The 26,523-nt window shown below is 40.6% G+C and overlaps 1 protein-coding gene across 1 annotated transcript in view; it reads left to right on the forward strand.

Annotated features, from left to right (window-relative positions):
* GRM6 (glutamate metabotropic receptor 6) overlaps positions 1–26,523 on the forward strand; it is a 48,570-nt gene that overhangs the window by 11,466 nt on the left and 10,581 nt on the right. The window contains exons 3-5 of the mRNA XM_068534929.1: positions 12,654–13,011; positions 25,516–25,653; positions 25,851–26,427. Of these exons, the coding sequence (XP_068391030.1) occupies positions 12,654–13,011; positions 25,516–25,653; positions 25,851–26,427 (1,073 nt within the window). The remainder of the gene's footprint in view (positions 1–12,653; positions 13,012–25,515; positions 25,654–25,850; positions 26,428–26,523) is intronic.

Genomic DNA, 26,523 nt, shown 5'->3' on the forward strand with positions numbered 1-26,523 from the left:
AAGGAAATGGATTCTAATCTAGAGTCAGCGTGAGTTCGGCTCAGTGAAACAAATTTTTTGGACTTCTGGCCTCCACAACTATAGGAGAACAAATTTATTTTTTTTAAGCCACTGAATTTCAACAGCAATACACCTATTACAATTATTTAAATAATTTTTAAAAAGATAATACAAAATGCTGGTGAAATGTGAGGCAACTAGAACTCTCATACTTTGGAAAGCAGTTTGTCAGTTTCTCATAAAGTTGAACATACAGTTATCATATGACTCAGAAATCTCACTTCTAGGTTACTCAATAGAAATGAAAATATATGTCCATACAAAAATCTGTATGAAAATTTTACAGCAGCTTTATTCATAATAACCCGTAATTGGAAACACAAATGTCCAGCCACTGATAAATGAATAAACAAACTTTGGTACACATTTTTCTTAAAAAAAACCACTACCGTTACATGCAATAATGTAGATGAATCTCAAAAGCATTATGCTAAGTGAAATAAGCAAGACAGAAAAAGGATACATAGTATATAATTCCCTTTATACAACAAACAAGAAAATGCAAAACTATATGGACAGAAATCAAATCAGTGGTTCCCTGGTGCAGGGAGTAGAAGGAGGAAGAAGGGATTGACTGCCAAGGGGCACAAAGGAACTTTTTGTGGTGATGTATATGTTCTCCATCTCGATTTTTCTGGCAGTTACATGACTGTAGGCCAAGATTCAACAAACTACATTGAAAATGGGTGTATTCTACTGTAAGTAAATTATGCTTCAATAAACCTGAATTTTAAAAATGAGTACATCCTTGAAAAAAAGCAATTAATATAATCACTCATATTAAAAAATGAAAGGAGAAAGGGACTTCCCTGGTGGTCCAGTGGTTAAAACTCTGCGCTCCCAGTGCAGGGGGCCCGGGTTTGATCCCTGGTCAGGGAACTAGATCTCACATGCCACAACTAAAAGATCCTGCATGCTGCAACGGGGATCCCACGTGCCACGACTAGGACCCAGTGCAGCCAAATAAATTAATAAGTATTTTTTTAAAAAATTAAGGGGGGCCCAGTCTTACCTAAGGGGCCCCACACTTTTAAAAAAATGAAAGGAGAAAAATCACATGGTCATCTAAACAGATGCAGAAGTTTCATGAAATTCAACATCCATTCATAATAAAAATTTGCAGCAAATTAGGATAGAAGGGAACTCAATCTGATACTGGAGTTCTATCAAATACCTCCAACTTACCACCATTCCAAATGATGAAATAGTGAAAAAAATTTTCCTTTTGAGATCATGAATAGGACAATGGTTCTGGTATCATCCCTTCTATTTGAGTTTTTTAAGAGATCATAAACAATCAAGAGTGGTTAAAAAATAATTTAAAGGCATAAGGATTTAATGAAAGGAATCACATTATTTGTAGGTGATATGCTTCTGTAGATACACAATCCAGCATATTCTACTGATAATTATTAGAATTAATGAGTTAGTGAAATTGATAGCTATAAAACTGATATAAAATAATTTGTTTTCCTATATATCAGCCACAAACTATCAAAAAGTGAAATTAAAGAGACACCATTTACAATAGCATCAGAAATATGCAGTCCTTAAGAATAAATCTAACAAAGATGTTCAAGGCCTCGATGAAGAAAATTATAAAACTTTATCGGCAGATGTTCAAAAAATTTAAACAAATGGAGAGAGAGACCATGTTCACAAATTAGAAACCTAAAAATTGTAAGTATGTTCAATTACCCCCAAAAGATTTACCAATTCAGTGCAATCCCAACAGGTTGTTTGCTGAAGTTAACAGGTTGATAACTAAAATTTGTATCAGCGTGCGCAGGGTCAAGAATAGCGAGGACAATAATGAAATAGAAGTATATGAGAGGAATTGCTCTCTAAGATACCAAGCCTTATGATAAAGATAGAATAGTTATGACATGTGTTGTTGCAAGATTAGATAAACAGATGAGTGAAATGAATTGAAGAGCCCAAACACACACCTATGTGTAATTGGCCACTTAATATATGACACTTTTAGCATGGCAGATCACTGAGGAAAGCATGAACTAGTCAATGAATGGAATTTGGATAGTTGGATACCATATGGAAAAGAAAAAAATGAAACTGGATCCTGCATCAGTCTGTTTAGATAAAGTTATGCTATAGTTAACAACCCCAATGTCTCAGTTGTTCTCAAACTTTAGCTCACATAGGAATCATCTGGAGGACTAATTGAAACACATTTCTTGGCCTCACCCCCAGAGACACAAAAAAAATGTTTGAATAAATAAGTAAATGGGTGAGAATAGATAAATCACTCATGCAGTTAATATAGAAACTCTGTCTTCAAGGAAGTGGAACATAACTTCCTTCCAAAGAGGACAGTACAGGAAGGTTTGAAAAAAAAAAAGAATAACTTGACAGTGGAGAAACATGGCAACACACGTCAGCCAGGTGATTCAGGTCAACATCAATAGTTGTAAATTATGTTGATAGTATGTACCCTTGAAACAATGTGATGAAAACAGCACTTTACCTCTGTGGTCTTCCTCCCAAAACCCCATAACCCCAGCCTAGTAATGAGAAAAACATCAAAAAATTTACAATAAAGGGAGATTCTACAAAATGCCTGACCAGTATTCCTCAAAACTATCAAGGTCATCAAAAATATGGAAAGTCTGAGAGTGTCACAGCCAAAAGGAGCCTAAGGAGGACATGACAACTAAGTGTAATGTGTCATCGATGGGATCCTGGAATGGAAAAAAGCAAAAACTTAAGAAATTATTCTGAATAAAGTATGAACTTTAGTTAAAAATAATTTATCAATATTGGTTCATTAATTGTGTGAAATGCAAGATGTTCATACTATTGAGTTGAGTTGTATGGCAACTGTACTATTTTTGCAACTTTTCTATAAATCTAAACTATGCTAAAATAAAAGTTTATTTTAAAAATGAGGCTTGGCCCAATATAAGGAGTTAGCTTTAATTTTAGGCAGAAGAGCATTATATGTGTTTAAATATTTTCATAGAACAATTAGGATTTCTTTGATTTATAAAACATTTTCTCATATTCTTATTTTCATTTATATTTCCTTTTTGTAAAAAAAAAAAAAAAAAATTACTCCTTTCTTTTCCTGCTTATCTCTGTAAGCTATAGGAAAAAAATGAGACAGACTTTGAAATGGACCAAAAAGTTTACTGAACGTCCTTCTGGGTTATTTAAGCCTTTCATTGTCTTTCAGCCATTTCACAGTTCTGAAAGTTGTAAAAAATTGTTAATAATGCAAGCTGTTCTTATTTACAGAAATGCAAATAAATTGCATCTGGGGAATGCAATTGATTCTGCATTCCTATGAATAGAAACTTTGTGCATCTATTTGTAGATCCAGATTTCCGCATTCTGGATTTGCTTATATATGTGTGGTTCTTTGAATTTTCCTGTGAGTTGATTTTAAAATCTTACTTGTTCCCTCATTAGTTAATAAGTTAAATAAAATCCTTGGCATGCATTCATTTTATATTTCTATGAGAGCCATGGTCTTACCTGTTTTCTTTATTCCTTAACAAGGCCTTTGTGTTTCTTTCATTTTTTGAATCATTCAAATATTTTATTAGGCTTTTAATTTTTCTTATAATTTTTCATGATATTCAGAAATTTAAAATACTTTTGTAACTCAAGTATCACAATATTTTCTGTGTCATTTATGCCATTGCGGAAAACATTAAAAAACCTTTACCATTCAGAGACCAGCTAGATCTCACATATTTTTATTCTAATTATATTTTTCAGTAAATTCTTTCTATAAAAAAAATGCATGCATATAGTATATATGCCAAATGGGAGGGGCAAGTTTTATCATCAAAAGGCAGGGCCCTATACAACTCCTCCCTAAAATGGAGTACCACATCTAGAGGAACCCTCTTTCAAGTTCCCTTGTTTCTCCTGGAATTTACCTTTACATTTCCAAATTAAATGAAACAAAAGCAAAAGCAAATTTATGCTGCTATTTTTCTACTTTAAGATATTAGATATTGACAATGTTTCATCCAAGGTTTCATTTGTTTATTTGTTTTTAATTTAGGAAATATTTGGTACAATGGTTAGGAGGCATAACTTGGTCTCCTTCTTTGAAGAATGCAGAAAGAACTAGTAACTACCTATGGACTTGTGAGGATTAAAAGAGCTAAAGAATAAAAAGCACTTAGAACACTGGCAAACTGTAAACAGTATACAAGTATTAGACATTATTATACTCTTATTGTCATTATTTTTTTTATCTCCATTCTCAATCCAACCCTCAACACTCCTCCTCCCCTTCCCCCACACCAGTGATACCATTCTCCTGGATTCATTTTTATTATTCCATTGCTTTTTAAAAACAAATATTACAAATACATATCCCTAAAATATCTGCCTAGTCTCCCATAGTTAGATGTTTTACTCATCACCTTGTTTGGAAGCTTCATCTATCTTAATACATGTGACTGAAGTTCTTAATTTTCATTGTTCTTTGGGATGCCATTGTGTGACTTTACTACAATTTATTTATCCATTATTCTGTCAGTTGTCCTATGGTCCCCACTCCTACTACACTGCCTTTTCTCTCACAGCCTGCACCCATGGCTTCATAGGGAGTTCACATTTGTGTCCATGTGAATGCTCACCAAAGGGTGACCTCAGCAGAGGAGAATTTCACTAATCAAGTGGATAAGATAACCTGTTCTGTGGAAACCAGTCAGTATCTTTCTCTAGCCACCTCTGTCATCAACCAATGGGCTCATGAACAAAGTTGTCATGGTAGCAAAGATGGGGGTTACATGTGGGCTCAGCAGCATGGACTTCCACTCACCAAGGCCGACCTGGCTATGGCCATTGTTGAACGCCCAATCTGTCAGCAGTATAGGCCAACACTGAGTCCTTGATATAGCACCATTCCCATGGTGATCAGGCAGTTTGATGCCTTATCCACCATTATAGTATTCCACACAGCATTGTTAGTGATCAAAGAACTCACTTCACAGCAAATGAAGTGTGGCTATGGGCCCATGCTCATGGAATTTGTTGGTCTTACCATATTTCTCACAATCCTGAAGTAGCCAGATTGATAGAATGGCCTTTTGAAGATCTACTTACATTGCCAACTAGGTGAATACCTAGCAGGGCTGAGGCAAGTTTCTCCCTAAGGCTGTATATGCTCTGAATCAGCATCCAATATACAGTTCAGTTTTTCCCATAGCCAAAATTCACAGGTCCAGGAATCAAGGGGAGGAAATGGGAAATAGTGACACCCCCCCACTATTACCCCTAGTAACCCACTAGCAAAATTTTTGCTTCCTGTTCCTGCAAACTTACATTCTACTGGACTAGAGGTCTTTGTTCCAGAGGGGGAAAACTTCCACCGGGAGACACAACAATGATTCCATTGAACTGGAAGTTAAGATGGCCACTTTGAGCTCCTCATGCCTCTGTATCATCAGGCAAAGAAGAGTTATGATGTTGGCTGGGTGATTGATCCTGACTACCAAGGGGAATTTAAACAGTTACTCCCAATAGACATAAAGAAGAGTATGTCTGGAATACAGGAGATCCCTTAGGATGTCTTTAGTATTACCATGTCCTGCAATTAAGGTCGGTGGAAAACTACAACAAGCAAATCCGGGCGGGATTACTAATGGCCCAGGCCCTTTAGGAATGAAGGTTTAGGTCACCCAACCACGTCAGAAACTGATACCAGCTGAGGTGCTTGTTGAAAGCAAAGGGAATACAAAATGGGTAGTAGAAGATTGTTATAAATACCAACTATGACCAAGTGAAGAGTTACAGAAATGAGGACTGTAATATTATGAGTTCATTTTTTGGTTTTGAATATGTTTTCTTCCTTATCTTATGCTCTTATCATGTAACATAAGATGTATTGATTTTATATCATAGTATTTAAGTTACAAGATATCAGGAAGAGTAAACATTCCTCAAGGACATTACCTACTCTTTTGTGGAAGGGCTTAGTGAGTTTTTGACTGTAGACAGGATACTTGTATCATTTTGGGTAGAAGTATGACCTTGTTACTATCTTTATTTAGAGATTGAGTATGGTTTAAAGAGATGCATATGGAGGCCCAGTTGACAAAGTGTGGTTAATTTATTGTTTCAGTTTGAATAGGCCATAGAGCGCCCTGATATTTGGTCAAACATTATTCTGGGTGTGTCTGTGAAGGTGTTTCTAGATGAGATGAACATTTGAATTGGTAGACTGAGCAAAGCAGATTACCCTGCATTATGTAAGTGGGCCTCATCCAATCAATTGAAGGCCAGAATAGAAGAAAAAGGCTGATTCTCCCATGATGAACAAGGAACTTCTGCCTGACTATCTTAAGATGGAACATTGGTCTTTCCCTGCCGTCAGATTCAGACTGAAACATTGGCTCTTTTTGGATCTCGAGGCCCCTGGTTTTTGTTCTGGAATTTTTACCATGGGCTCTCCTAGTTCTCAAACCTTTGGAATCGAACTGAAACTACACCATCATCTCTCCCGGTCCTCCAGCTTGTCAATTGTAGAGCTTGAGACTTCTCAGCCTCCATAATCACATGAGCCAATTCCTCCTAATATAGTCATGTTCTGTTTCTCTGGAGTACCCCGAATAATACAGTAGACAATCATATCTATAAATGATGAGAGTTGTATTTTTTTTTAATTTTTAAGTTTTATTTAATTAATTTTTTTGTATAGCAGGTTCTTATTAGTCATCAGTTTTATAAACATCAGTGTATACATGTCAATCCCAATCGCCCAATTCAGCACCCCCCCACCCCCACCCCACCATGGCTTTCCCCCCTTGGTGTCCATACGTTTGTTCTCTACATCTGTGTCTCAATTTCTGCCCTGCAAACCGGTTCACCTTACCATTTTTCTAGGTTCCACATACATGCATTAATATACGATATTTGTTTTTCTCTTTCTGACTTACTTCACACTGTATGACAGTCTCTAGATCCATCCACGTCTCAACAATTGACCCAATTTTGTTCCTTTTTATGGCTGAGTAATATTCCATTGTATATATGTACCACATCTTCTTTATCCATTCATCTGTCGATGGGCATATAGGTTGCTTCCATGACCTGGCTATTGTAAATAGTGCTGCAATGAACATTGGAGTGCATGTGACTTTTTTTTTTTTTTCATGTGTCTTTTTGAATTATGGTTTTCTCTGGGTATATGCCCAGTAGTGGGATTGCTGGATCATATGGTAATTCTATTTTTAGTTTTTTAAGGAACCACCATACTGTTCTCCATAGTGGCTGTATCAATTTACATTCCCACCAACAGTGCAAGAAGAGTGTTCCCTTTTCTCCACACCCTCCCCAACATTTGTTGTTTCTAGGGTATCTGATGATGCCCATTCTAACTGGTGTGAGGTGATACCTCATTGTAGTTTTGATTTGCATTTCTCTAATAATTAGTGATGTTGAGCAGGTTTTCATGTGTTTCTTGGCCATCTGTATGTCTTTGGAGAAATGACTATGTAGGTCTTCTGCCCATTTTTGGATTGGGTTGTTTGTTTTCTTAATATTGAGCTGCATGAGCTGTTTATATATTTTGGAGATTAATCCTTTGTCCGTTGATTCGTTTGCAAATATTTTCTCCCATTCTGAGGGTTGTCTTTTCGTCTTGTTTGTGGTTTCCTTTGCTGTGCAAAAGCTTTGAAGTTTCATTAGGTCCCATTTGTTTATTTTTGTGTTTATTTCCATTACTCTAGGAGGTGGATCAAAAAAGATCTTGCTGTGATTTATGTCAAAGAGTGTTCTTCCTATGTTTTCCTCTAAGAGTTTCATAGTGTCCAGTCTTACATTTAGGTCTCGAATCCATTTTGAGTTTATTTTTGTGTATGGTGTTAGGGAGTGTTCTAATTTCATTCTTTTGCATGTAGCTGTCCAGTTTTCCCAGCACTACTTATTGAAGAGACTATCTTTTCTCCATTGTCTATCCTTGCCTCCTTTGTCATAGATTAGTTGACCATAGGTGCGTGGGTTTATCTCTGGGCTTTCTATCTTGTTCCATTGATCTATGTTTCTGTTTTTGTGCCAGTACCATATTCTCTTGATTACTGTAGCTTTGCAGTATAGTCTTAAGTCAGGGAGTCTGATTCCTCCAGCTATGTTTTTTTTCCTCAAGACTGCTTTGGCTATTCAGGGTCTTTTGTGTCTCCATACAAATTTTAAGATTTTTTGTTCTAGTTCTGTAAAAAATGCCATTGGTAATTTGATAGGGATTGCATTGAATCTGTAGATTGCTTTGGGTAGTATAGTCATTTTCACAGTATTGATTCTTCCAATCCAAGAACATGGTATGTCTCTCCATCTGTTGGTATCATCTTTAATTTCTTTCATCAGTGTCTTATAGTTTTCTGCATACAGGTCTTTTGTCTCCCTAGGTAGGTTTATTCCTAGGTATTTTATTCTTTTTGTTGCAATGGTAAATGGGAGTGTTTCCTTAATTTCTCTTTCAGATTGTTCATCATTAGTGTATAGGAATGCAAGAGATTTCTGTGCATTAATTTTGTATCCTGCAACTTTACCAAATTCATTGATTAGCTCTAGTAGTTTTCTGGTGGCATCTTTAGGATTCTCTAGGTATAGTATCATGTCATCTGCAAACAGTGACAGTTTTAGTTCTTCTTTTCCAATTTGTATTCCTTTTATTTCTTTTTCTTCTCTGACTGCCGTGGCTAGGACTTCCAAAACTGTGTGGAATAATAGTGGTGAGAGTGGACATCCTTGTCTTATTCCTGATCTTAGAGGAAATGCTTTCAGTTTTTCACCATTGAGAATGATGTTTGCTGTGGGTTTGTCGTATATGGCCTTTATTATGTTGAGGTAGGTTCCCTCTCTGCCCACCTTCTGGAGAGTTTTTATCATAAATGGGTGTTGACTTTGATCAAAAGCTTTTCCTGAATCTATTGAGATGATCATATGGGTTTTTCTTCTTCTGTTTATTAATATGGTGTATCACACTGATTGATTTGCATATATTGAAGAATCCTTGCATCCCTGGGATAAATCCCACTTGATCATGGTGTATGATCCTTTCAATGTGTTGTTGGATTCTGTTTGCTAGTATTTTGTTGAGGATTTTTGCATCTATATTCATCAGTGATATTGGTCTGTAAGTTTCTTTTCTTGTAGTATCTTTGTCTGGTTTTGGTATCAGGGTGATGGTGGCCTCATAGAATGAGTTTGGGAGTGTTCTTTCCTCTGTAATTTTTTGGAAGAGTTTGAGAAGGATGGGTGTTAGCTCTTCTCTAAATGTTTGATAGAATTCACCTGTGAGGCCATCTGGTCCTGGACTTTTGTTTGTTGGGAGATTTTTAATCACAGTTTCAATTTCATTACTTGTGATTGGTCTGTTCATATTTTCTGTTTCTTCCTTGTTCAGTCTGGGAAGGTTATACCTTTCTAAGAATTTGTCCATTTCTTCCAGGTTGTCCATTTTATTGGCATAGGGTTGCTTGTAGTAGTCTCTTAGGATGCTTTGTATTTCTGCGGTGTCTGTTGGAACTTCTCCTTTTTCATTTCTAATTTTATTGATTTGAGTCCTCTCCCTCTTTTTGTTGATGAGTCTGTCTAATGGTTTCTCAATTTTGCTTATCTTCTCAACGAAGCAGCTTTTAGTTTTATTGGTCTTTGCTATTGTTTTCTTTGCTTCTATTTCATTTATTTTTGCCCTGATCTTTATGATTTCTTTCCTTCTACTAACTTTGGGTTTTGTTTGTTCCTCTTTCTCTACTTCCTTTAGGTGTGAGGTTAGATTGTGTATTTGCGATTTTTCTTGTTTCTTGAGGTAGGCTTGTATAGCTATAAACTTCCCTCTTAGAACTGCTTTTGCTGCATCCCTTAGGTTATGGATCATGGTGTTTTCATTGTCATGTGTCTCTAGGTATTTTTGGATTTCCTCTTTGATTTCTTCAGTGATCTCTTGGTCATTTTGTAACGTATTGTTTAGCCTCCATGCGTTTGTGTTTTTTACATTTTTTTCCCTGTAATTCATTTCTAATCTCATAGCGTTGTGGTCAGAAAAGATGCTTGCTATGATTTCAATTTTCTCAAATTTACTGAGGCTTGATTTGTGACCCACGATATGATCTATCCTGGAGAATGTTCTGTGTGCACTTCAGAAGAAAGTGTAATCTGGTGTTTTTTGATGGAATGTCCTATAAATATCAATTAAATCTGTCTGGTCTATTGTGTCATTTAAAGCTTCTGTTTCCTTATTTATTTTCACTTTGGATGATCTGTCCATTGGTGTAAGTGAGGTGTTAATGTCCCCCACTATTATTGTGTTACTGTTGATTTCCTCTTTTATAGCTGTTAGCAGTTGTCTTATGTATTGAGGTGCTCCTATGTTGGGTGCATATATATTTATAATTGTTATATCTTCTTCTTGCATGGATCCCTTGATCATTATGTAGTGTCCTTCCTTGTCTCTTGTAACATTCTTTATTTTAAAGTCTATTTTATCTGATATGAGTATAGCTACTCCAGCTTTCTTTTGATTTCCATTTGCATGGAATATCTTTTTCCATCCCCTCACTTTCAGTCTGTATGTGTCCCTAGGTCTAAAGTGGGTCTCTTGTAGACAGCATATATATGGGTCTTGTTTTTGTATCCATTCAGCAAGCCTGTGTCTTTTGGTTGGAGCATTTAATCCACTCACGTTTAAGGTAATTATCGACATGTATGTTCCTATGACCATTTTCTTAATTGTTTTGGGTTTGTTTTTGTAGGTCCTTGTCTTCTCTTGTGTTTCCTGCTTAGAGAAGTTCCTTTAGCATTTGTTGTAGAGCTGGTTTGGTGGTACTGAATTATCTTAGCTTTTGCTTGTCTGTAAAGCTTTTGATTTCTCCATCGAACCTGAATGAGACTCTTGCTGGGTAGAGTAATCTTGGTTGTAGGTTCTTCCCCTTCATCACTTTAAGTATATCATGCCACTCCCTTATGGCTTGTAGAGTTTCTGCTGAGAAATCAGCTGTTAACCTTATGGGAGTTCCCTTGTATGTTATTTGTCATTTTTCCCTTGTTGCTTTCAATAATTTTTCTTTGTCTTTAATTTTTGCCAATTTGATTACTATGTGTCTCGGCGTGTTTCTCCTTGGGTTTATCTTGTATGGGACTTGCTGCATTTCCTGGACTTGGGTGGCTATTTCCTTTCCCATTTAGGGAAGTTTTCGACTATATTCTCTTCAAGTATTTTCTCTGGTCCTTTCTCTCTCTCTTCTCCGTCTGGGACCCCTATAATGTGAATGTTGTTGCATTTAATATTGTCCCAGAGGTCTCTTAGGCGGTCTTCCTTTCTTTTCATTCTTTTTTCTTTATTCTATTCCACAACAGTGAATTCCAGCATTCTGTCTTCCAGGTCACTTATCCATTCTTCTGCCTCAGTTATTCTGCTATTGATTCCTTCTAGTGTAGTTTTCATTTCAGTTATTGTATTGGTCATCTCTGTTTGTTTGTTCTTTAATGCTTCTAGGTCTTTGTTAACCATTTCTTGCAGCTTCTCCATCTTTGCCTCCATTCTTTTTCCAAAATCCTGGATCATCTTCACTATCATTATTCTGACTTCTTTTTCTGGAAGGTTGCCTATCTCCACTTCATTTAGTTGTTTTTCTGGGGTTTCATCTTGTTCCTTCATCTGGTACATAGCCCTCTGCCTTTTCATCTTGTCTATCTTTCTGTGAATGTGGTTTTTGTTCCACAGGCTGCAGGATTGTAGTTCTTCTTGATCCTGCTGTCTGCCCTCTGGTGGATGAGGCTATCTAAGAGGCTTGTGCAAGTTTCCTGATTGGAGGGACTGGCGGTGGGTAGAGCTGACTGTTGCTCTGGTGGGCAGAGCTGACTGTTGCTCTGGTGGGCAGAGCTCAGTAAAAGTTTAATCTGCTTGACTGCTGATGGATGGGGCTGGATTCCCTCCCTGTTGGTTGTCTGGCCTGAGGCAACCCAACACTGGAGACTACCTGGGCTCTTTGGTGGGGCTAATGGTAGACTCTGGGAGGGCTCATGCCAAGCAGTACTTCCCAGAACTTCTGCTGCCAGTGTCCTTGTCCCCACGGTGAGCCACAGCCACTCCCCGCCTCTGCAGGAGACCCTCCAACACTAGCAGGTAGGTCTGGTTCAGTCTCCCCTGGGGTCACTGCTCCTTCTCCTGGGTCCCGATGCACACACTGCTTTGTGTGTGCCCGGCAAGAGTGGAGTCTCTGTTTCCCCCAGTCCTGTCAGAGTCCTGCAATCAAATCCCAGTAGCCTTCAATGTCTGATTCTCTAGGAATTCCTCCTCCCGTTGCCGGACCCCCAGGTTGGGCAGCCTGACGTGGGGCTCAGAACCTTCACTCCAGTGGGTGGACTTCTGTGGTATAAGTGTTCTCCAGTCTGTGAGTCACCCACCCAGCAGTTATGGGATTTGATTTTACTGTGATTGCGCCCCTCCTACCGTCTCATTGTGGCTTCTCCTTTGTCTTTGAATGTGGGGTATCTTTTTTGGTGAGTTCCAGTGTCTTCTTGTCTATGATTGTCCAGCAGCTATTTGTGATTCTGGTGTTCTCACAAGAGGGAGTGAGAGCACGTGCTTCTACTCCACCATCTTGGTTCAGGCTCCTCTCTCCGTGAAGGGGACATCCTCGACACTGCCCATGGAATAGCAGTTGTCTCCAGGGATGACACCTCCAGTGAGGACCTGATGCAGATGCATCTCTGGAGTCCCGGCCGGCCAGGCGAATGCACTAGAGACTCAGCGAGCCCCGCTTGTGGGTTCTGCCCACAAGGGTGCTTCCCGCTCTGCCTCCCTCAGGACCCACCCCGCTGTGGCTCGGGCTTAAGGCCTCGCCCCCGTTTTGCCTTCCCCCGGCCTGGTCCCAGACATGGGAGCTCCTTGACTGCTGCCGCCACAACTGCTGCCACCACCAGGATCACCACTCGGCTGCGGAAGTGCCCGGATGCTCCCCAAGAGTTGTATATTTTTTAATCCGATTATTATGCTTATTTTTCTTGCACTGACTAGTGCCCTCTAGAGGGGGTGATAATTGGAATTACAGTTGACCCTTGAACAACACAGGTTTGAAATCATGGGTCCACTTATACACAGATTTTTTTTTTTCAGTGAATTCATACTACAGAACTACACAGTCTGTGGTTGGTTCTATCTGTGGATGCAGATCAGTGGTTAAATATAAACTTATACATGTGAAGGGGGTCAGCATCCCTAAACCCTGTATTGTTAAGGATCAACTGTATTGTCTTCTTCTGGTTTTAAAGGAAATAAATACTTGAAATGACTCATCACTGAATACAATATTTTCTGGAGGATGTTGGTAGATAATTTTATCAGGTTAAAGAAGATCCCTAGATTACTAAGTTTTTAAAATTATGAGTGAATATTGGATGATCTCAAATGTTTTTTCACATCCATTTAGATAATGTTTTTTCCTTTAATCTGTTGATGCCGTGAATTACATTAATAATTTCCTAAGTCGTTAATCTGCTAAAGTGCATTTCTGGGACAAACCAGACTTGATTATGATGTTTTTATGTTCTTCAGCTTGTAAATGTTTGACAAGGATTTTTGTATTTGTGCTCCTTGGTTTGGCTGTAAATTTTATTTCTTGTCCTAGTTAAGTATTAGTCACATAAAATATATTGTAAGATGTTTTCTTTTGTCTATTATGAATTTTTTGTGAAGAATATGTTCTGCTGCAACAGGTGCTTCTGTATTATGGATCAGTTTAGTGTGATGTGGAAGGTTTCTTGGTTCATAGGAGATTTTTTCCTCTAGCACATTAATATGTTAGTATTCAACTAAGAGGATTCTGAGTGCAGGTAAACCAGCACAGCAGAGAGCAGTACAACTGGAGAAAATAGGACTGTTCCTGATACGCCTTTAACTCTCACAATCTCTCTCCTAACTCAGTGTGGCCACCTGCTTTCTCTCTCAGAAACACTTCTGAGTCTTCATGACTCAGTGGCATCAACCCTTCATCAATTTCTCTTTATCCAACGTACTTTCACCCTTTTTTTTTTTTTTTTTTTTGGTCGCACCACGTGGCTTGCAGGATCTCAGTTCCCTGACCAGGAATTGAACCCCAGCCACAGCAGTGAAAGTGCTGAATCCTAACCACTAGACCACCAGGGAACTCCCACTTTCACCTTTCTTAATAGGAGAAGTTCTCTCTCTCTCTCTCTCTCTCACTTTCTCTCTCTTTCTCATGCGTGTGCATATATAGGTATCTAATAACTAATCATGTCTTTTAAATTATGCTGTTATTTTTTATTAGGATTGTTCCAAACCTGCTAAGGTTTGAGTGTTCTGTTCAAATCCTATTCTTCCCATAACTCCAGTTATTTTTTTGTCTGCATTTTTACTCAACAGAAGATTTTTCAGAGATATATATACTGTACTCCAGCAGAAGCACCTATAGTCATTCCTTGATTAATTTGTGCCACCTGTCTGTACCTGGAGTCTCCAATTGCTGTCTCCTCTGCCTGGTAGATATCAACATTGCTTTCTCACACTTTTCATTCAGTCTCTGCCCAAGTATCACCTGCCATAGACATCTACATATCAAACTGGATATCCACTTGCAAAAAACTGAAGTTGGACCTCTGCCACACCTCTGAGGCATACCTCAGAGATATCACAGGTTTGGTTCCAGACCACTTCAGTAAAGTGAATATTGCAGGAAAGCAAGTCACACAAGTTTTTTGGTTTCCCAGTACATATAAAATTTTGTTCACACCATACTGTAATCTATTGTGTGCAATAGCATTATGTCAAGACAATGTACATACCTTCATTAAAAAAGACCTTATTGCTAAAAAATGCTAAACATCATCAGCCTTCAGCAAGTCATAATCGTTTTGCTGGTGGAGGCTCTTGTCTTGATGTTGATGGCTGCTGACCAATCAGGGTGGTGTTTGCCGAAGGTTGGGGATGGCTGTGGTAATTTCTTAAAATAAGGCAATGATGAAGTTTGCCATATTCATTGACTTCCTTTCATAAATGATTTATCTGTAACATGCAATGATAATGCAATGATAGCATTTTACTTGGAGTAGAAATTCTTTAAAAATTGGAGTCAATCCTCTCAAACCCTGACACTGCCTTATCAACTAAGTTTATGTAATATGTAATATTCTTAATCCTCTGTTGTCATTTCAACAATCTTCACAGCATCTTTACCAGGAATAGATTCCATCTCAAGAAACCACTTTCCTTGCTCATCTATATGAAACAACTCTTCCTCCATTAAAGTTTTACCATGAGATTGCAGCGATTCAATCACATATTCAGCCTCCACTTCTAATTTTAGTTCTCTTCCTATTTCTGCCACATCTGCAGTGACTTCCTCCACTAAAGTCTTGAACCTCTCCAAGTCATCCATAGGGTTGGAATCAACTTCTTCCAAACTATTGTTAATGTTGATATTTTGACATCTTCCCATGAATCACAAATATTCTTAATAGCATCTAGAATGGTGAATACTTTTCAGAAGGTTTTCAACTTACTTTGCCCAAATCCATCAGAGGAATCACTATTTATGGCAACTATAGACTTGCAAGGCGTACTTATTAAATAATAAGACTTGAAAGTTGAAATTACTCCTTGTTCCATGGGCTGCAGAATGGATGTTGTGTTAAAGGGATGAAAACAACATTAATCTCATTGTACATCTCCATCAGAGCTCAGGGGTGACCAGATGCATTGTCAATGAGCAATAATATTTTGAGAAGAATCTTTTCTTTCTGAGTGGTAGGTTTCAAACATGGGCTTAAAATATTCAGTAAACCGTGGGGTAAATAGATGTGTTGCCATCCAGGCTTTGTTGTCCCATTTATAGAGCATAAGAAGAGTAGATTTAGTGTAATTTTTAAGGGCCCTAGGATTTTGGGAATAGTAAATAAGCTCTGGCTTCAACTCAAAGTCACCAGATGACAGATTCTTCCAGCTCCGTTTTTCTTTCTTAGGATTGCTTTGGCTATTTGGGGTCTTTTGTGTTTCCATACAAATTTAAAATTTTTTTGTACTAGTTCTGTGAAAAATGCCATGGTAATTTGATAGGGATTGCATTGAATCTGTAGATTACCTTGGGTAGTATAATCATTTTGACAATATTGATTCTTCCAGTCCAAGAACATGGTATATCTTTCCATCTGTTTGTGTTATCTGGTTTCTTTCATCAGTGTCTTGTAGTTCTTGGAGTATAGGTCTTTTGCCTCCTTAGGTAGGTTTATTCCTAGGTATTTTATTCTTTTTGATGTGATGGTAAATGAGATTGTTTCCTTAATTTCTCTTTCTGTTCTTTTGTTGTTAGTGTATAGAAATACAACAGATTTCTGTGTATTAATTTTGTATCCTGAAACTTTACTGAATTTACTGAACTAAAACTAACAAAAACACATAACTTAAGAACAAAACCAAAGCAGTGTGCCAACTGAAGAATAAAGCAAGGAAACAGAACAAACAGATAAAAATGATTTAAAAAAATAATAATAAAATAAAAAGGGAAAAACACAGGACAACAGAAAAGCAAAGTAGAAATATAAACATATATATATATATATATATATATATATATATATATGAAAGAAAAAGAGGAAGAAAACAATAAAGGAAAAAACACAGAACAACAGAAGAGGAAAGTAAAAATAGAAATGTTTGAAAAAAATTAAAATATGTTATAAAACACAGAGATCCGAAAAGAGTAAAAAAAAAAAAAAAAAACCACTAAACAACAACAAACAAAAAAAGAAAGAAAAAGAAACAAACAAACAAAAAAAGCTAGAACAAACAAGAGAATGAATCAAAACATACAAAAATTAATAGTAATAATTATGCTTCCCTGGGGTCTCTGCTGTAAGTGTCCTTGCACACACCACGAGCCACAGCCCACCTCCATCTCCCCTAGAGGCTCTCCTCTGCCTCTGGGCTGGTCTCTGGACCTGCTGTGGGCCCTGTGGGCACCATTCAGACTCTGATCGGGCCCAATTCCTGTGTGTGCTTGACCCCAAAGTCCACAGCTGCCAGAGCTAGACCGTTTTCACTTGTGGGAACACTCATTGTCTACTCAGATATTCCATAGACACAGGGTCTACCTAGCTGATCACAGCAGGTTAATCTGCAGCTTGTACAGCTGATGGAAAGATTTTCAATCTCCTTCCTTAGTCACCCTGTCCCTGGGGTTCAGCTTTGGTTTTATCCCCACCTTTGCATGTGGTCCACCCACAGGAGTCTGGTCCTGAGGCTGCCTTGTAGCTCTTGGGTCTGCCCCTGTGAGGACCAGACACAGAGGTGGTATGACTGCTTGGATCGCAGGAGCCCCAGTGGCACCAAATGCACAGGGAAGCCAGCAGCCACAGGCACAAGAGATATGGCCCTAGTGAGAGACTTTTCTGGTGCCCAGCGTAAGGCACATGAGGGCCAACCCAAGCCGGGGTTTTTCTGGCACCCAGCAGCAGACATGCAAAGGCCAGTCCTGAGAGGGCTCTTTTTTTTTTTTTTTTTTAATTGCCCTGCAGCTGGCACGTGAGGGCCAGCTCTGAGGGGGCTATTTTTATTGCTCAGCAGCCGGCGCACAAGAGCCAGCCCTGAGCAGGCTTCTTTTATTATCATCGGCAGGCAACGACATGTGGGGAGAGAGAGGTTACAATAGTGGTTCCTACCCCTGCGTGTGACTCAGCAGTAGTGCCCTGCTTCCATGGCAGTCCAGTCTTCCTCCATAGGCATTCCCTGCTGCAGATTTCCTCCCTCCCATCCCATCAGTCCGTCTCGCCACAGCCAACAGCAGTTCTCGCTCGGCGCCTGTTCTCCAATCCCCACACATCAGCTCCCAGCCCCCTTGAACACTTGTGAACACATGTCCCAGTCCGTGGCACATAGGGCTGAGGTACGGACCGTCTGTGTATTTCTCAATCTGTCCCGTCTGCTACAGATCAGCCGATTCACCCACTTACGACAGCCTCAAATGCTTCCCTTCTGTCCCAATCCATTTCCCCATCGGAGAGGAGGTTTCCCTGTCAGAGAGGGGGTTTCCGCGAATTCGAGAATCTCTCCTCTGCTTCAGCAACCCTGTCCGGGGGTGCAGGTCCCATCCCGCTTCCTCTCCTCCTCTTTCTCCCTTCTTTTTTTCCATCCTACCCAGTTATGCAGGGATCTTTATAGTCCTTTCCAGTGTCCAAGGTCTTCTGCTAGTTTTCAGCCAGTGTTCTGTGAGAATTGTTGCATCTATAGATGTATTCCTTATGCATCCATGGAGAGAGATGAACTCCACGTCCACCTACTCCTCCACCATCTTGAATCTCCCCATACTTCGGGGGAACAGTTTTTAACCTAATATTTCCCCTTGCATATAAATCCTGCTCATGTCTCATAAATTTTTCAGATGTTGCATTTCCCCAAAAACTTCCTCCAATACCGCTTGTATTAATCAAGGTTTTCCAGAGAAACGGAACAAACAGGACACGTGCATGCATGTGTGCACACACCTATTTCATCTTAATTGTTTGCATCTTCTCCCTTTTTTTCTTAGTCTAGCTAAAGGTTTTTGAATTTTATTGATCTTTTCCAAGAACCAACTTGTGGTTTTACTGATTTTTATCATTTTTCCCCTATTTTCCATTTCAATGATGCCTGCTCTAATCTTTATTATTTTCTTTCTTCTTTCAATTTAGTTTGCTATTCTTTTTCTAGTTCTTTAGTGTGTAAAATTAGGTTATTAATTTGAGATTGTCTTCTTTTTTAATGTAGGCATTTACAATGATAAATCTCCCCCTGAGCTCTGTTTATGCTGCATTCCATAAGTTTGGTTATGTTGTGTTTTCATTTTCATTTCTCTCTCATGTTGGTATCCTTGGTGGTATCCCACAGACCTCTGGGGCTCTGTTCATTATTCTTCATTCCTTTTCTGCCCCTTCTTCCTTACACTGGATAATCTCAATTGTCCTATCTGCAAGTTCACTGATTCTTTCTTCTGCTCTCTCAAATCTGTTACTGAGCTTTTCTAGTGACTTTTTCATTTTAGGTATTATACTTTTCAGCTTTAGATTTTCTATTTGTTTCCTTTTTATAATTTCTATCTCAATATTGATATCTTCTATTTGGTGAGGCATTGTTCTCATGCTTTCTTTTAGTTCTTTAGATGTGGTTTGTTTTAGCTCTTTGAACATTTTTAAAATAGATGATTTAAAGGCTTTGTCTAGAAATTTCAATATCTGTTCTTCCTCAGAAACAGTTTCAGTTGATTTATTTTTCTTTCCCCCATGAATGGGCCATACTTTCTTGTCTTTGCATGCCTATTTTTTTTTTTTGTTGAAAACTGGATATTAAAATATTAAAATGTGATAGCTCTTAGAATCAGAGTTTCCCCTTCCCCAGGATTTGTTGTTTTCATTTGTTTGTTGTTCTTGTTTAGTGACTATTTTGAACTAGTTCTGTAAAGTCTGTATTCTTTGTTGCCTGTTGGCGAGCTTAGTGATCAGTTAATGACTGGATGGAGATTTCTTCAAACACCTGGAACAAATAATCTCCCAGTCCTTGCCAAGAGGCTCTGGGTACATGTTGGCACACGCCTTCATCACTCAGGCAGTTGACTACTCTGCCTTACCTTTGCTTCCTGCTTCTGCAGAGCCTCAAGGTCAGCCAGAGTTGAGGGCTTAGGGCTTTCTCATGTCTTTCCTCAGTTATGTGCACAGGCTACACATGTGTGTGGACTTCTAGATACCCAGGAATATGTCAGAGCCTTTCAAAGCTCCAGTAGTCATCTCATTTGTCAGTTTTTAGAAAAATCCTTATTTGGCTTGTCTATTTTTGCTCCAACTGCTATCCATCACCTTAGCCACAATATTATGACATTTGCTTGCAAATTTTTTCCACAAGTGTTCCCTAGGGAAAGACTTTTAGCACTGGTTGAGCACCAAATCAGGTAAAATAAAGACAAGTCTTTCAAGTAGGGTCTTCCAGGGAACCATCAGATAGGTCAGACAGGTACACAACTTTGGGAACACAACTTTGTACTCTTATGTTTTAGGTATGTCCCTTAAAAGCAACCCAAACTGGATTTTGTTTTACCCAACCTCAAAATTTTTTCTTTTAAAGGAAGCACTTAGTCCAATTACACTTATTCTAATTACTGATATATTTCAATTTAGTTCTCACATCTTACTTTTCTTATCTAATTGTCCTACATTTTCCATGTTTTAATATCTTTTAATTGTGAAAAATAACACATAAATTTTTAAAATGCAATTTTAAAGTTGCATTCCCTATTACAATCCTTCCTTGCATTTATTTGTGGTTTTACCACTGAAGTATGTATCTCTAAACACTATGATTTACTTTGTCTACTTATGTATACTATGTAAAATGGAATCACAGTGTATGTATTCAACAATATGTAAGATGTGTTGTTATGCATAGTTTTGGCTCACTCATTTTTCTATGTAATATTCCAGTCCATTGCACGAATATACCACAAGATATTTATTCACTTTACTGTTAATGCAATTTTGATTTATTTTTATTTTTTTCTCTAATGGCTAATAATACTTTGAATATTCTTTTGTATGCATCTATGTATTCATTTCTCCAGGGAATGTACCTAGCAGTAAAATTGCTAAGAAATAGGGCATGTATATCTTCAACTTTAGTTATAATGCAAAACTGTGTTCCTTAGGATTATATCAATTTATCCTCCTACTAGCAGTGTCTAAGAATTCCTATTACTCCCCATCTGCATTAACACATGGAGTTTTCAGTTGCTAGTTGGCCTGCCCTGCTTATTGTAATTTTAAGTTAAATTTTCCTAATTTTTAATGAGGTTGAATATCTTTTCATTTGGTTTTTCATATTTTGATATCTTCTTTTGTGAAGTGACTGCTCAAATCTTTTGCCCATCTTTCTCATGTGTAATTTGTCTTTTTATTACCTTCTGGATACAGTTATTTGTTGGTTATATGAGTTTTAAATATATTCTCCCACTCTGTGGCTTTCCTTTTCACTCTTGTTTTGTTGTCTTTTTCTCTTGTTTTGTTTTATAGAGAAAATAGTGTAATAAACTCTCATAAACCTATCACTTATCTTCTATAATTATCAACATTTTATCCTTATATCTTTTGATAGAGTTCTTAATTTTAAAGTTGTCGAGTTATAGTTATAGTTATTATGGTTAGTACTTTTCATGTTCATTTTATGATATCTTTCCCTAAGGTCATGAAACACGCTCATATATAATCTTTTACCTGCTTTATCAGTTTCCATTTCCTATTTAGGTCAATAATGCATCTGGAATTGATTTTGGCATCTGGAATGAGGTACGGTTCAGGTTCCATTTATTTTCATATGGACACATGATTTTTCCACATTATTTACTGAAAAGATTGTCTTTTATCCAAATCTCTGCAGTGCCACTTTCCTCACTCTCTGTCTCTCTTTCTCCCTCTTTCTCTCAGCCTCCAGCTGGCCCTCCAGAACCCAAATCGGGCCTACTAGTTGGGGTTCCTGACCCAAGTTGATACAGAGAAGGGGAATCCCATTCACACAACCAGCAAGTGCCTTGTTTGCATTCCTGGCCATGACCCTGAGGCTGACTCTGGGAACTGTCTGTGACTGTTTTCACACCACATCAGCAGAGTTGAATACTTATAACAGAAACTGTATGGTCTGCAAAGCCTAAAATATTTACTACCTGGCCTGCACTAGTTTTCTATTGCTGCTGTAACAAATTGCCACAAACTTAGTTATTTAAAACAACACAAATTTATCCTCCTACAAAGCTGTAAAATCAATATCACTGGGTCAAAATCAAGGTGCCAGCAGAACTGTGCTCCCTCAGGAGATTCTAGGGGACAAACCATTTCTTCGTCTGTTCCAGGTTTTAGGGCTGTATTCCTCAGCTTGTGGCTCCTTTCTGCATCTTCAAAGCCAGCATTTAGCATCTTCAAATCTCCCTCTGCTTCTATCTTCACATCACCTTCTCTCTTATAAGGACCCTTACGAATACATGGGGCCCACCAGGATAATCGAGGATCATCTCTCCATCACAAATCCTTAATTAAATCACATCTGCAAAATCCCCTTTGCCATATAAGGTAACATTCACAGGTCCTGGGGATTAGGACTTGGACAGATTGAGGTGGGGGGGATGCATTATTCGGCCTACCATATGGCTCTTTTAAAAAAAGTGTTTTGCTGTGATCATCATACCTTGACACTGTGTATTATGGAGAAAATTCCATTAAATCTAAGTTCCATTAATTAAAAAAATTTTTTTCTGACTGCTGTTCTACACTATATCAGGGATAACTTCTCTGAGATTCATTCTATGGCTTTCCTCACTTTGATTTCTCTAATTTTGAAGAAAATGTATACTCTGGTTAAAGGTTTGCCATCATAAACAACAACAACAACAATTAGGCAGTATCTCCCAATGAATACCCTGCTATTTAGCAAATAGTTCCCTTAAAATGAACAGTTTCTCAAGTATATTTCACACCTGAGTAATATCACTGAGTCCACAGTGTCAAATCCTTGACTCAAGCTGCCCCTACTCACCTCACAACTCATGTTATCAGTTATTATTGTCCCAAAGCAAAGGACTGGCAGACTACGAAGAAAGCTCATTTGCAAAGTTTTTCGAGGTGTTATGGGCTGATCTGTGTGTGTCACCCCCTGCCCCTCCGCACCCAAATTCGTATGTTGAAGTCCTAACCTCCGGTACCTCAGAATGTGACCTTATTTGGAGATAGAGTTGTTACAGAGGTAACCAAGGTGAAATGAGGTCTTTAGGGTGGGCCTTGTTCCCATATGATTGGTGTCTTTATAAGAAGTGGATTTGGATGTACAGAGGGAAACAATGTGGAGACACAGGGAGAAGACAAGCCAAGAAGAGAGGCCTGGAACAGATTCTTCCCTCACAGCCTCCAGAAGGAACCAACCCTGCTGACACCTTGACTTCAGATTTCCAGGTTCCAGAACCATAAGACAATAAACATCTGTTGTGTGTGTGGTACTCTGTTATGGCAGCTCTATCAACTTAATATATGTGGTGAGAGACTCTTGCTTCCAAAGGAATTCCAGAGTTGGAATTCCCCAGGAATCAAAAAACCACACGTTCAAAATAAACAAATTGTAATTTCTGTAACACTCTCTTCCCTTTCTGTCAAGATTACATCTACAACAGGCAGGGGCGTGGTGGGAGGTGCAAAGAGAAATGTATAGTTAGAAAGATGTATATGCACTGATGTCATCTGTATAGCCCAGTGAGTAATAGCCTAGTTCAGAGTCAGCCTGACTTGGCTTCACTATCCCAACTCTGTTACTTAATGTTTGTGCAATCCTGGGTAAATTAGTTCCTAACCTCTCTGTGCTCCTCAGTACCTCAGTTTTCTCATCTGTAATATGGGGATGATACTGACACCGACTTCACAGAGAGTGTTGTGAGAATGAAGGAGATTTATATATATATATTTCACACAGTAAGTGTAAGCTTTTAACACCCATTGTAATTATTTAATTACTACTCTCAACACTTCCTATAAGCCCCAGAAGAGAACATTATGGAGTCTAGACATTGGTACTCAAAACATTGAACTGAAATTTTTAAACTGTGGAATCTGCTGTATTAAATTTCCCCCTTTACTGAATCTAACCAGGAGCTTGACCTATCCTCTCAAATCTCAAATGAAATTCTTGGCTTTCCTGTGTCCAAAACCAAAGTCTTGGTTTCTGCCCTCCTCTGACCTGCTCTGCCCTGGTCCTGGTCCTCACATGCTCACGGGTGGCTACTTCCTCCTCCAGGTGCCCCAGCCATGATGCCTCCCTCTTCATCCTCAGAGCTGGTTCTTCCCCTTGCCTGGAACTCACCTACTTCTCTCCCCTTCCACCTCCGCACTCTGGTCAGACACTCACCTCCCTCCTGCACCACAGTGAGGGCTATTGCCCCAGCTCCCTGGTGGTCCATCCTATACTCAGGGAACCAGTGAGATGCTCTCATCCTGTGAGTCAGGAACCTGTTTTGTGAAGTCAGCTGTGGCCCTGTCTAACCTGTCCTGAGCAGGGGAGGGCTGCGGGGGGCTGTGTGAGCCCAGCGGCAGGAACCTACTACCTCAAATGCCCAGTTTGTACAGACTTCTGCAACGTCAAGCTTGGGGCCTAGCACCAGCTAAGTGCCCCATCCTTCCCAACCTGTAAAATGGGTGAAGGCCAAGCTGGACCTCCCAACTCTGCCAAGGACAGGTGTCTGGACAGCTCTGAAAACAGAGACAATCAGGGCCCTTGGATGTGGTGAGGGAAGGGAGAAGGGTGACACAGCTTTTGCTTGCTCCCTCTGCCAGCTTTGCCCAAATCCCTGTGACCACCCTAATCCACCCTCTCTAATGGAGCCCAAGCCAGCTCAGCCCCCCTTAGCACGAACTTGCTAATCCCTGGGGCTCAGAGCTCACCACCTGTCTCCAGGATGCACTTTGCTCTCAGTGTCAGAAAGGCAAATCCAGGGCCTCAGATGGGGATGGTGGTAAAAGTGTCCATCACCTTGGCCCAAAACCTGAGATAAGGAAACTCAGGTACCAAGAGCCTCACACAGTGTGTCACTGCTTCAGACCCCAGAGCCAGGAAGGCTTTATGAACCACCAGAAGAGCAACTCCTTAGGGTTCCATCATCAGATGCAAGAGGCAGGGGTGGGAACTGCAGGGCAAGCCTGCCCTGTCCCCTCCCTCCATCAAATGCAGTGAGGGCTGCTCGTTTCACACCAACCTGAGTACAAATCCTGATGCTGACACATGTCCACTGTGTGACCTTGGGCGAGTCACTTAACTCCTTGAGGTCTCTACTTCCCCAACTGCAAAATGGGTCTGATGGTAGAAGTCTCTTCTTTGTAGGGTTGTGTGTGTGTGATAAGCAGAGACCTTGCTACCATTAAAGGTCTGCTTGCTCCTGCCTTCTTCCAACTCAGCCCTGTTCTCCCTCCTCCTGTTCAGGTGCAAGCCTGTTTGCTCAGCCCGTGTTCCTTTCTCACTCCACTCACGGGTTTATTGCAGGGATTTGCAAGGAGAAAGCTGGGAAGTGCCTTAAGCAGCCTGAGCCAAGACACTGGTGGCCAGAAGAGAGAGGAAGAGTAACAGAAAACGGGTAAGAGACAGAGAGAGACAATGAGAGAAAGGGACACTGACAGAGAGAGATAGAATGAGACTGAGGCAGAAAGAGAAGAAAGAGAGAAGGGAGAGGGGTGGGTAGAGAAAGCCGGAGACAGAGATGAGAAATAGAGAGACCAGAAGACAGAAAAGGACAGAGTGTGTGTGTCAGACACATATCCAAAGACGGAAAGAAACAGACCCAGGGAGTAGGAGAGGGAGGGAAAGGAGATGTGGAGAGAGCCAGTCCTGCGCACACGCCTTGCTCAGGACGGGTCTCCGCCCTCAGGGCGGCCTCTCATCCCTTCCCCAGAATCCTTAAATCCTCTCTTCCTCAGGGCCCTCGGCATCTGTCACTGTCCCGTCCTGAACCGACAGCGGCTGGCGCAGGTGAGTGTGGCTACAGAGGGGGCCTGGGTGTGCGCTGGGGATGGACTCCCAGAAAGAGCGGCCCAGGGCTGTCGGGGAGGGCAGGGGTAGGACTGGAGCGGTGGAGACAGTGGTCGGGCAGGGGGGACCCAGGTGATGAGGTTCAGAGGGTGTGAGAGCCAGGTGGCCCGGGAAAGCTGGCCGAGTTGATGCTTCATATCTTCTCCAGCTGGCTCGGCCAATATTTATGTATTGCGCGCCTCCCCTCTCCCCAAGGCTTGGGGCTCCCTCGCCCTTCCGCCAGTCCGGGTCCTTCCTCTGCCCGGCGCTCAGAGCGTTCTCCCGTTCTGTTCCCGTCCCCACCCCGTCTTCCTTCCGCAGCCCCCGAGCCGATGGCCGGGGTCCTGGCGCTGCTGCCGCTGCTGCTGGCGCTGGCGCTGGCGCAGGCGGGCGTGGCGGGCGCCGCGGGCTCGGTGCGCCTGGCGGGCGGCCTCACGCTGGGCGGCCTGTTCCCGGTGCACGCGCGGGGCGCGGCGGGCAGAGCGTGCGGGCCGCTGAAGAAGGAGCAGGGCGTGCACCGGCTCGAGGCCATGCTGTACGCGCTGGACCGCGTGAACGCCGACCCCGAGCTGCTGCCTGGGGTGCGCCTGGGCGCGCGGCTGCTCGACACCTGCTCGCGGGACACGTACGCGCTGGAACAGGCGCTGAGCTTCGTGCAGGCGCTGATCCGCGGCCGCAGCGCCGGCGACGAGGCGGCCGTGCGCTGCCCAGGCGGCGTCCCCCCGATGCGCGCCGCGCCCCCTGAGCGCGTGGTGGCTGTCGTGGGCGCCTCGGCCAGCTCCGTCTCCATCATGGTCGCCAACGTGCTGCGCCTGTTTGCGGTGAGGGCCCGGGGGAGCTCCCGGGTTGCAGCGTCTCTCCCTCGTCCTTTCCCTGGGCGTGGCTGAGGTCTGGTCTCCTTGCGAGAATCACTCTAG

Source organism: Eschrichtius robustus, chromosome 2 (genome assembly GCF_028021215.1).
Source record: "Eschrichtius robustus isolate mEscRob2 chromosome 2, mEscRob2.pri, whole genome shotgun sequence".
In the NCBI taxonomy this organism is placed as follows: Eukaryota; Metazoa; Chordata; class Mammalia; order Artiodactyla; family Eschrichtiidae; genus Eschrichtius; species Eschrichtius robustus.